This window comes from Uloborus diversus, chromosome 3 (genome assembly GCF_026930045.1).
Source record: "Uloborus diversus isolate 005 chromosome 3, Udiv.v.3.1, whole genome shotgun sequence".
In the NCBI taxonomy this organism is placed as follows: Eukaryota; Metazoa; Arthropoda; class Arachnida; order Araneae; family Uloboridae; genus Uloborus; species Uloborus diversus.
The window spans coordinates 169,111,872-169,124,188 of record NC_072733.1 but is presented as its reverse complement, the minus strand read 5'-3'; the positions used below and the strand labels follow the sequence as shown (position 1 = coordinate 169,124,188).

Below are 12,317 nucleotides of genomic sequence, written 5' to 3'. Positions count from 1 at the left end.
GGAATCAAACTTGATACAGTGTTTAAAATATTAAGGAAATTTTCAGAAAATTAAGGACTTTTAAGGGTTTTTTAGGGACCTTAATTTTGCTTGATGAAATTAAGGGTTTCTTAAGGGTTTTTTAAGGAAGTACGAACCCTGTAAGAAGAACTTTCATATCTTGAATTGAATAAAAAATAAGCAACATCCCAATACTTCAATATTAAAGGTCACGTTCGTACACCAAGTCAAAAATGTAAACATGCTAGATGGTTCTTATTTCGCAAGGAAGCGGAAATGGTCGGGTGTTTTCACTGTACAAAATGTTACCATATAGAAAACTATGAGTTATTTTCAAGAATTATGCCGAATATCTCAACTAGCAAATGTAAATGAGGAAAATAGTCATCAGAGTGCTATTTAAGTGCAAGGCTCTATGTCTAAAGCTCTATGTCTTGCATGGTCTTGTTTTTTCCATCAACCTTGCCTTGTGGATTGGGCCTTGATGAGTGGTTCATCGTCCATGGTATATGGTGACGGAGGTCTACGTCTGAAAGAATGTGATGATATCTAGTAGTTGATTTTTCAAGTTGAGCAGGCCAGCCCCTGTCTTGTTCAGGAGTGCTTTAGGGAGTTTGATTCCAAGTGCTTCCTATGTATTATTTCAAGAAAATAGATTTCAACAGTGGACTACCATATCCTCTAATGTTTCCAGATGGTACAAACTTTTTGATTTTGAACTTTTCAAGTTATTGTAATGTTTTCTTGTTGCTGGACTCTCTAGGACTCTACATGAGATATTTAGAAATTTTAATTTAACTAACCTTTAGTAAAATTAGAACTTGATAAATGTTAATGAGTTTCTTAAATATGCTTCTTCCAAATGCTATGCTGTGATCCAAAACACATTTGTGAGTTGATTAATCTGAACTTTAGTTAGTTTTTTTCCTAACAGAGTGAGATTTTAGAAAAATTGTGAGAATCCTGCAATCTCATACCCAAGGGCGAATTTTGCTGCATCTAATTGGCATTCAAATTTAAATCATTCTCATACCTATTACTAGACTATATTCTTGCGGAGTTTGGTGATTGTGGTTTGATTTCTTTGGGTGATTTTTTTTTTCATGTGGCTCCTGAAGTTGCCAATAACTATCCAGTTTCCCTGATTTATTTATTTTTTAAATATATCAAAAGCACACGTTCTAGATTAATAGCAAACACAAACAAGTTTCAAATAAGCTGACACAACAATTTATCACTTACTTCTCTGACTGCAAACTGGACATCTCCATTCCTTTTTCTCTTTTTCAAGACGCAGTCCAAGACTTCGATTAATACCTACACAAGATCCATGATACCATTCTTTGCAACTGTCACATTGTATCATGAATCTACCAATTTAAAAAAAAAAGCAAATTTCACTCACAGAGGAAAAAGCGAAAGCATTTAAAGGATGCTAAAATAAACACATTGAATACATTAATACGACGGCAAATCAAAAAGTCTTTGCGCCTATTTTTTTCTAGCCAAATTAGTTCTGTGAATACAAAGCAATCATATACAATCCCAGGAGTGACTATTTCTTGAACCGTATCAGCCGTTTGCTCTGATGAGCGGAGCTGCTATTAGTCATTTAAGATGACGGTTGTTCTTTAGATGTCCACAGCTTATTAGCAGCAAAGTGTTATTAGTTTTGCATGGAGCAAGGAACAAACGCCCATAGCATTTCACAGGGAAATGCACCTGCAGTTTAGACCTTGCCCCTAGCGATTTTTACGATTTCGGTCCACTGAAGAAGTTTCTGGCAGGACAGAACCCAAGAACGCTGTCCGATTGTGATTCCTGATACCCTTTATCATTATTTTCTCATTACTTACTTGACACTTAGCACTGAAGCATTTAATATTTATTGAATGAGATAAGTTTAAGTGAAGTTTCTGTACTTACTGTGCAGATTTGTTTACCATCTCTAGTTTGATACAACACTCATCAAAACTAGTAATGCAATAGAAGCTTGCACTAGTTACCATTTGGGGGTGCTCTGTTAGCATTTTCCTTATTGAATGAATAGGGGGTGTTTCTGCTGACCAATCAGGATTGAACACATGCACTGAATCATGTATTTAAGATTGCAGTCTGCCTGTTTGATGCATCTTGTCTTTTGGATCTTTAAGTTTATATCAGCCATGTTGTATTAGTTTGAGCTGCTGGATAATTGAGGTAACAGTTCCATAAGGATGTTTTTTGTATAAATTTCAACTTTGTCAAGATAGTTTTCATAGCTCGTAAAAGATTGTTGATAGTTTATGTTGCACAGGATCTGGATATAGTATGAGAGGTTTAGGTGAGATAAATGGGTTTTTTCTTTTTTTATCTAAGAAAAAAAAATGCTGATGTTGTAACAATGTTTTTGTGACATTTGTTTATGTATGTAGCTTTATAGGAATAGGTTTTAGGAAATTAAAATGTGAAAATTTGTAAAAATTTATTTTAAAAAAATCTAAGTTTAAAGATTGTGTTAGGAAATTAAGAGTTTTTTTGAACAGTTTAGATAAAAGTAGAATTGAATAATTAAAAAAAAAAACATTTATCTCACCTAACCTTCTCATACTACACTGGTGTGCAAAAATTAAGGACGAAGTCGAAAAATTAGCATATCAGCTGAATGAAGAGGCAGAGCGGACAGAAAGACCAATCAGGAGATTAAGTAAGGTGATGTACGGTAGCACATGCGCAGATATGCAGGCAGACGAAATGGGGGAGTGTCTGAGTAGTATAAAGCATGTTGTCTGGGTAAGATCAGTATTTCTGGCAAAGAGATTGCACGCCGTATAGCAGTTAAAATCACAACGAGTTGCTGCCTCAGCGAGAAATGGCGAGTAATCAATCTGTTAGACGATATCTGGATGCTTTTACCCGAGGTCGAATCATTGGGAAGTTGGAGGAAGGCCGCAGTGTGACAAATGTGGCTGCAGAGTTCAGAATTGTGCTCACAGCATCGTTTCACGACTTTGGAGACAATTTCAAACTACAGGAACAGCTATCCGGGGGTTCAGTAGTGGTCGTCCACGAGGAACCACACCCGCAGATGACCGGTATATTGTCTCACAGGCCAGAAGAAACAGGCGGCAGACAGCGGGAGAAATCGCTAGACACACGACACAGGCGACTGGACGACCGATATCGCGTTATACCGTGGCCAGAAGACTGCACGGTGGTGGTCTGTTTGCACGACGCCCTATACGGTGTGTACCTCTAACGCCTGCCCATCGGAGAAAGCGTTCTCTGGCGCCGGGAACACCGGAATTGGAGAGACAATGAATGGGGACGAGTACTCTTTACAGATGAGAGCAGGTTGTCTGAGTAGCGATTCTCATCGCATACTCATCTGGAGAGAGCGGGGAAGCCGCAATCATCCCTCGAACATCATTGAAAGGGACAGGTATGGAGGTCCTGGTGTTCTCGTTTGGAGAGGCATCATGCTTGGTAGTCGTACAGACCTTCACATCTTCGACGCAGGTTCAGTCAATGGGACCCGTTATTGTAACGAGATTCTTCTTCCATATGTGCGTCTTTTTAGAGGCGCTATGGGTCCGCAGTTCCTTTTCATGCACGACAATGCACCATGTCATCGCACAGTAGCTGCCAAACAGCTCTTAAAGAGTGAGGATATTGAACATATGGATTGGCCGGCACGATCTCCGGATCTCAATCCCACCGAGCATGTAAGGGATTTTCTAGGCAGAAGCTTGGCAGCTCGTACCTTACCACCAGTAACGATTCCGGAGCTTCGATTGGCGCTGCAAGACGAATGGGCAGCAATGCCTCAACAACTCATTGACACCCTCATTCTCAGCATGGGCAGACGCTGTGAAACCTGTTTAGCAGTCGGGGGAGATCATATCCGCTACTAAAGACCGGATGTTTCTTGCTGGACACCCATCACAGGGATGTTTCGGCCTTTAGTCGCATTGCGCTCCATGCTACTTTTTCAATAAAGCTTCTTTTTATCCCTCTGATTTCTCTTTTAGTAAGTGTTGCTTACATTACACATGTCCTTACGTATTGGGGATCTTACGGTATTAAATGTGTTGATTTGGAAAGCTTTTGTACAAAGTTATATTGAAAAAACCGTCTCGTCCTTAATTTTTGCACACCAGTGTATATCAAGATCCAGTGCAACATAAACTACCAACTCATTCAATAAATATTAAATGCTTCAGCACAAAGTATCAAGAAAGTAATGAGAAAATAATAATGAAGGGTATCAATTCCAGAGGCAGCCGGAAGAATTCTGCGACAGGGGGATCTCTAATTTAGTGCTGCGATGGGACAAATGTCTAAACTGATGTGGTGACTGTGTGGAGAAATAATTTAAGGTATGTAGTACGCTATGTATATTTGCAAATACCTGTGTGTATCTGCTTTTGGCGAATGAAAAATAAGCGCAATTTGATTTGCAATTGTACATCAAACATTTGAATGTATATGTGAACAAATACTATTTTTAAAACTTTATAAACTGCATAAACAATTGGTTTTTAAATATTTTAAATAAAGAATGCAGATTATGATCTTTCAAAAAAAATTTTATTATAAGAAGTTTCACAAGTTTGGAGAAAATTTTAAAAGAACATGCACCAAAATTGGGGGGAGGGGGGGGGGGCAGATGCTTTTTTAGCAAAAAAACTATTTGTTTAAACAAATCAAAATTTTGTTTTAATGTTCCTCATAAATGTCTGAACAAAATTTAAAAAAAAAAAAACTTAATTTGAATTCTGAAATTTTGAATTTAAATTATGTTTTTTGCAATCACGAGCTGCGACAGGACCCTACTCGTCCGAGTTGTTTCTAGAAACGGCTCTTGTCCCCCCAAGCCTGCCCCTTCTCTTGGGCGGTTACGTGACGTGGTGTAGTTGTGTATGTGTAAGCTTGTGTGTGTGCGTAGACCTAAGTGAATGCACGTTGGCGTGTGTGTAGTTTATGTGTGTAAGGGCGCTTGTGTGAGTGTGTATGTGTATAAGCGTGCGTGTGTGTAGAACATGGGCGCCACCGATTAGGAGAAGCAGATTCCGTTGGACAGTGCACAGGCACGGGACTGGAGGAGCTGCGCCTGTGGAGGACAGTGGGGTTGAAAAAGGAACCATAACGCCAAGGACGGTCAAATGAGAACCATTAGCAATCGTGATTGCTCAATAAGTTTGAAAAGAAAAAGAAGCTATTGGCCCCAATAATTAGAAATTTTATTGCTGGGATGGTAAGAGGAAGGAAAATTCTAAAACATTCCATATAACATGTATTTTTCATTTTTACCGTTAAAAAAAATCTGTTTAAAAAAATGTTTTGCGGTAAAATATTATTAAGAACAATGAAAACATTTGGAAAACTGTTAGTTATTATTTGTACAGTAAAAAATAAAAAAGAAAGAAACTGTTGGAAAATGGCCGATTTCCCAACCATGGTTAAACAAAGTTATTTTTGGTTAGCCCAACAAACTTCAGAAATAGTTGGCCCTTCTAAAACATTCTCGGTTGGCCTAACGATGCCCAAAAACTGTAAGGCCATCTCTGGTTCATCGTTGCGTTGCCAACACACCATTCTCCACCGGTTCCTACCATTAACCATCCATCTCTCAACTGTGTGTGCCACACGGGTTATTATTATTAATTAAAGAGAATAACAGGTAAAAGAAAGAAGGAAAAACATCTTTCTACACTAAACTCCCAATGGATTTTATCCATGGAATAGGGTGGCACAGGAAAGGCAAATAAGCAAATTTCACAGCTAGGCAAAAAATAATACTAGTGTATGATACAATTGCTTAAAAAATCGATAACAGTGAGACATACATTTAAATTCCATATAAAAACAACAGCAGTGTGTATAAAAGTTAAAAAAGAAGTCCCTATAGCAGATTACATGCATATGCAGCGAAATGAGCAAACAGTTCAGCTAAATTAGATCAAGTTCAGTTACACTAAAAACGTACGGCTGAGAGTTTTTTTTTTTTTTTCAAAACTGTGTGTGTGGGGGGGGGGGGGTAGTTGCTCGTATCAAGCCATGATCAAAGGGAGGGTTTTAGGGATTTGATCCCTCCTATTAGGGGGACAATAATAAAAAATATTTTAAAAGGGGCATTTAACTTAAATTTAATGTTAATATTTGTATATAGTGCTCTTCGTTCAATTATTTTATATGAAGTTTTGCTGTAATTTACAATTATCTACGTTTTACAGACTGAAATTATATTTTAAAAAACCAGAGGTGGAAAGTAGAACTACTGAATGGTCAGAAAATACTAACCACTGCAGAAATATTGCTTTATATAAATAGATTTTAAATCCAGCATTACTCAATAAAAATATTGTTGCTGCTATGAAGTTAAGCTAATGACTGTACGCATAGCAATAACGGGTCATTCTACAAAAAATGAGCTTTCTTTGGTCCAGGGTGGTTAGTTTCAAAAATATTTATTTTTAAGCACTTTTTGAGATTGAGAAAAGTATAACAAGTTTTGAAGATGATCAATACAAATTAATGATGTTATAAAAAATTTTAAATGTTTTTTTCACTGAACGGAGGGATACTTGTATGCCTCTGTTACATGTCCCAAAACATTTCTTATACCATGTACTTTTTCATTTATTTACTCAATACAAAAAACTATATCAGATTTAATAATGAAATTTAAATTATTTGATTTTTTTTAATAGGTTAAAAGAATTATGTTGTAAAATAAAAAAAATACATAGCATTTGTTGGGAACAGAAGTGAAGAGAGTGCCCAGTGAATGATAATTGTGATGCACAAGAAATCGTCAGAACACTGTAAAATTAAATTGAAATTAGTTTGGAGTTTGAAAAAGGTGCTGTACTGAATAGATATTTTTGGCTCTGTAGTTTTCTTGAAGTTTTAGCGAAATAAATGTCTTTTTATGAAGAAAAGATGATCTTATTGGATTCTAGCACCCCGCATTGATTAATGCAGTCCGGATAAAGTAATTCATCGTTGGAATTTGAGTCTGTATTCAACATAATTTGGCGTCCGTGACAGGACGGGTACTTATATAAGAAACATATAAGAAGATGGATTTAACTACCTTGAAAGCTCAGAGAAAAGGGCTTTTACCCTCAGTATGAAAAAAATTAATGATATTTTGAAGGAAATTTCTGATTTGAATGAACTTTTAATTTTAAGAAATCAGAGTTGTGACAAATTCAAGCGGCTAGATGATTGTCAGAATATAATATCTGAGCTGTTGTTGAAAGATGAAAATGACGAGGAGGCATATTATGAAGATTGTGAAAAAGCAGAAAATTATCGAGACAAGTTTATTCAAATTTGCTCTCTGCTTGATTTAAAATTTGAAAATGTTCAGCGTAATAACCAAATTAGTAAGCGCAAATTTAAGCTGCTGACGATAGAACTTAAAAAGTTTAACAGCGAAGCAAGAGAATTTTTAAATTTTTGGAGTCAATTCAAGAAATTCCATGATGACAAGGGCATTGATAATGAAGATAAAATGCAATATTTAATTCAATGGATGGAACCTGGTTTGAAGGCAGAAAGATTAGTGCTGAGTTTCCCTGCTACCGGAGAAAATTATAGTAAAGCAATACAGTAGTAAAAAGAAAGATTTGGCAGTGGTGATCTGCTGGTGCAAGTGTATGTTCCAGATTTATTGAGAGTAGTTATCAAAAATGCTGCCGCAGGACGGGGGAAAGCTGATCTTCCACCCCTCTATGACGAATTGGAAGGAAAACTTCGTTCGTTACAAACTCTTGGACGGACCAAAGAAAAGTATGGAGATTTCATGACATCTTTGGTTGAGAGCTGTCTGCCGGGAGAAGTTTTAGAAACGTGGGAAAGAAGCCAAAATCATGATTTAATCGAAGATAAGAACTGTCGCAGTTTAGAGCAGTTAATGAACTTTGAAGAAGTCAATGGAGAAGAAATGGTTCGTCTAGCAAGAACTGGTTTCGGCGCGAATTCAAATTTGCGCAAATGAGAGCCCACAACTGAGAAGGAAAGCGACCTGATGACAGCTGCAGCGTTAGTAAGTACTGAGAAAGAAGGTTAGTGATTTCAAAGTTGTATTTTTTGTAGAAAAGATCATCCAAGTAAAAAATGTTTTATTGCAGAAAAAATGACTGTAAATGAGAAACAAAAAATATTAATAAAAAAGGGGTTTGTTTTATATGTTTTAATTCAAATCATATTAGTAAATATTGTAATGTAAAAAGAGAGTTAAAATGTAGTGGTTGTAGAGAACCTCATTTTTATGTAATGTGTCCAAAGCTAGAAGGCAAAAGTTGTGAATCTAACGATGTAGTAGTTTCTAAGTATGAAAATTCTCTCTCTAACTTTGATAAAACTCAAACTGTATTTTTGCAAACTCTGTGTGTCCGGATTAAATGTAATAATCGAGAAAAAATAATTCAGGCTTTGGCAGATTCTGGTAGTCAAAGTAGTTATGTAAGGCAGAAAGTTTTATCTGAGCTGAAGGCAACTTCACTTCGTGAAGAAACAGTGATTCACTCGTTATTTGGGGAGAAGGAAACAAACCCAAAACGGCATAAAATATTCACTGTTGAAGTGAGGGGTTTGAAAGGATCTTTTGCTTATAGTTTTGAAGCTCTTTCTGAAAAGAAAATTTGTAGTTTTATCCCAAAAGTTAGCAATCGTTATATTTTGAGTGAATGAAAGAAAAAGAATATTGAAGTTTCTGATTCCATTTGTAAAATGAAAGAAATGGATCTTTCAATAGGGGCAGATGTTTTAGGAAAATTGCTGACGGGACATTCAGTAGATTTAGATTCCGGCCTTACTGCTGTAGAAATGAAGCTTGGGAGTAGTATTCCCGCTAGGCCGTTTTTGAAGGGCGCAGCGCCCTGCCCTTTTCCACATCAGCAGAATGCGTCCTGCCCTTTTTTTAGATCGCAAAATGCGCCCTGCCCCTTAAGAAAAAAGGAAATTGCACCTTGTGTTTCTAAAAAAGATGCCTCAAACATTGTTTGTACTCGCACAATATTGGGGCAATTTTACTTGTCCAGCAATCGTCCGCAAAAACGCCCATTTCTTATCATAATTCCCAGAATTTCACCTTGAAAATGGCCCCTAAATAAAAGGGGAAGCAAACACTATGGCAAAGATGCGAAGGGGATGAGATTCTAGGAATTCTAACAGGCTTATCAGCAGGAAACAAAGGCATGTTCTTCCTTCTACTGAAGGTGGGTTTTTGACAGGGGGTGGGAAGGGGTATGGTTCTTTGGGAAGGAAGAGATCATTGTTTCATTCATCCCCATCCTTGATCTTCTGAGAATCAACAATGAGAGAGGGAATAGGACATTTTCCTAGCATTTCAGCCCTTTGTGTCCGTTTTTCGTTCGCACGTGGAAGTTAGGCTTAGCAATTTTAGCGCATTGCTAGTGATTGTGTAGCATTCTTTTCATATCTGTTTCTGGAAAGTTAACTTTCTGATTGTTTCCTAAGTAGAAAATAGTACAAAGCATACAGAGCTAAAATGCAAGGGTATTTTTTGCCCCTTGGGTTTTTAACCCCCTTCCCCAGTTCAAAAAAAAAAAAGCGCTTGAAATGGAAACATATCGCTTTCCCAAGGAAATTTTCTGCGGCAAAATAATCAATTTTTTCGTTCCTTTGTGATAAATATTTTTATTATTTTTGAATATATATATATATATATAATTCATATAACAGATTATTTTAAAAACTTATTGACATAATTTTCACAAAAATTGTCTGAGATAAAAATTTTGGATTGGCCAGAGCTGCTTATTTTTGTTTTGCACCTTGCTACGACTGCATTTTTGAAGCACTACACACAGTTTTAATTTAATTATTTTGTTTGACGTGTAATATATTTAAAAAGGAGAATTAACATTCATCATTGTTTTGATGTCTACTAAAATATGTAATGGCACAATGCACATTACTAGGCATTTTTTTTTTTAGGTTGGAAGGGGAGATCAATAATAATTAAATGCTGTTCTTCTTAAATTGAAATTCATAGGGTTTTGAAATGCCTATAACTTATAGGACAGGTAGTCAAATTTAAGGCTTGAAAAGTGTTGAAAAACACACAAACCAAGTTTCAGCATCATCTAAATGTTCCTATGGAGTGTGGAAAACATTTGTTTGGGAGAGGGGCCTAATCCTTTTCTAAAAACAAATACATTTTTCGTATGAAATAAAGATATTTAATACTGAAGTCAGTGATGGCCGCAATCGAGGGGGGGGGGTCATAGTGCAGACTACACTGTTTAAATTTTTGCAAGGTGTTTCAAGATGTTATTTCACCTCTTTATTTTTTTGGAGAAGGGGGGACTCAGTACTTTTTGAGGGGTGCATCATCGGTCTTGGCTAGGGGGACACCGCACAGAAAAAGTGCCTTTTTTATAACAAATAGTGCCCCTTTCAAAGACCAGCACCCTCCCCTTTTTTTTTCTAGAGTGAAAACTACTTGGGAGGACTGTTATGGGTAAACAGAACACTAATGAGAAAGATGATGTTTTCAAAACATTATCAATGCATGCTAAAAATATTCCTTTGAATGAATTGTAGGAACTTTAAAGTATAGGAATAACAGATCCCACTTGCGATGTTAGTAAGAAAGCATGCATAGAAGAACATTTATCTGTATTTGAGGATAAATTGAAAATTCTTCCTTGCGGAATATATGAAGTAAAGCTTCCTTGGAAGTATGATTTTTTGAATTATGATTTTTTACCAGATAATAAGGATTTAGCCTGGAAAAGGCATGAAAAAATGATTCGTAAGTCAAAATGTAAGAATTTTCTTGAGGATTACCAAAATGTATTCAAAGAATGGGAAAACTTGAATATTATTGAGCGCGTACCACATTGGGAGTTAGAGAGTAAGTGCCACTATCTACCACATACGTCTGTTATAAAAATAGTAAGACCACAAAAGTTCGGCCTGTTTTTGATGCTTCTGCGTCCCAGAGAGGTAAGCCTTCTTTGAATGAATGCTTGTTTAAAGCAATGAACCTTATTGAATTAATACCAGATATTGATAGATTGAGACTGCATCCTATAGGGTTGAGTGTAGGCATTGAAAAGGCATATAGCCCTCCTGAATATGAGATTGCGCAGAAGTTGGAATGTTCTTTCTTTGTGAACAATTGTGTAACAGGGGTTCATAATACTGAAGAAGAAGCGAAGTTCATCGAACAATCGCAACTTATTATGTCAAAGGGATGTTTTTAACTTGCAAGGGTTTGAAAGCAATGCAGCTTGTGAAAGTGTTACTAAGCATTCAGGGGAAATGTCTGTTTTAGAAATTTTATGGAATTTGGTTAATGACATTAGATATAGAAGCATTGACTTGTGAAACAAAAATTATAAAGCGTTTAATTTTATTTAAAGTGCAAAAGATTTTTGATCCCATCGGCTTATTAAGCCCTGCTACATTGCTTCCTAAAATGATACTGCAAGAGGCTTGGAAGTTAAAACATTCCTGGGACTTAGAACTACCCCCTGATATTATAAATAAATTTTTGAAATGTTTCAAGGAAATTGCATTGTCAAATAACGTAACTTTGACATGCTACATAACAACCAATTCTACAACAGAACTGTATGTATTTGTGGATGCTTCTAAAGGAGCTTATGTGGCGTGCGTCTACGTTCGATCAGTAGTGGAAAATGAAGTTAAAATATATCTTGTTAGGGCTAAATGTAGAATAGATCCACTAAAATCACTGAGTATTCCTCAGTTAGAGGTTATCGCTTGCTGCATAGGTGCTAGACTTTTGCAAGAAAAATGGAAATTGACTCAGCCTGAGTTGTGGAAACATATTTTTGAAACAATGAATATAGCTGATGAATTGACGCAAGAATGCAGCCCTAGACAATTCTTTGACTTCAAGTGGTGGGAAGGACCGAGCAGGCTGAAGTTGGCGCCAAAAAACTGGCTATTAAGTGAAGTAGATTGGGGACCAAAAGAAGTAGATGCGGAAAGAAAAATATTAAAAATTACCACTATTGATCTGAATCAGGACGCACCGCTTTTGCCTCCAAAGTTGGTTCGTGTTGATAAAGACTTACTAAAACGAACTCTTGAAAAGTCAGTATTGAATTATGATGAGCTGAATGCATTGATATGTGATTGTGAATTAGTCTTTAATTCAAGGCCTGTAACATATGTGTCGGAAAACCCTCAGGAGTTGATTCCTCTCACACCTGCAATGTTCCTTATTGAAAAACGTAGTTTTGATGTTACAGATATTGATCATGTGGATTGGCAAAGTCTAAGAAAGAGAATAAGGTATAAGCTGTTCAATGATTTAAGACAGCATT

The 12,317-nt window shown here is 36.4% G+C and overlaps 1 protein-coding gene across 1 annotated transcript in view; it reads right to left on the bottom strand.

Moving 5' to 3' along the window:
- The window catches only part of LOC129219046 (uncharacterized), a 175,585-nt gene that overhangs the window by 128,580 nt on the left and 34,688 nt on the right, over positions 1–12,317 (bottom strand). The window contains exon 4 of the mRNA XM_054853366.1: positions 1,243–1,370. Within this exon, the coding sequence (XP_054709341.1) occupies positions 1,243–1,370 (128 nt within the window). The remainder of the gene's footprint in view (positions 1–1,242; positions 1,371–12,317) is intronic.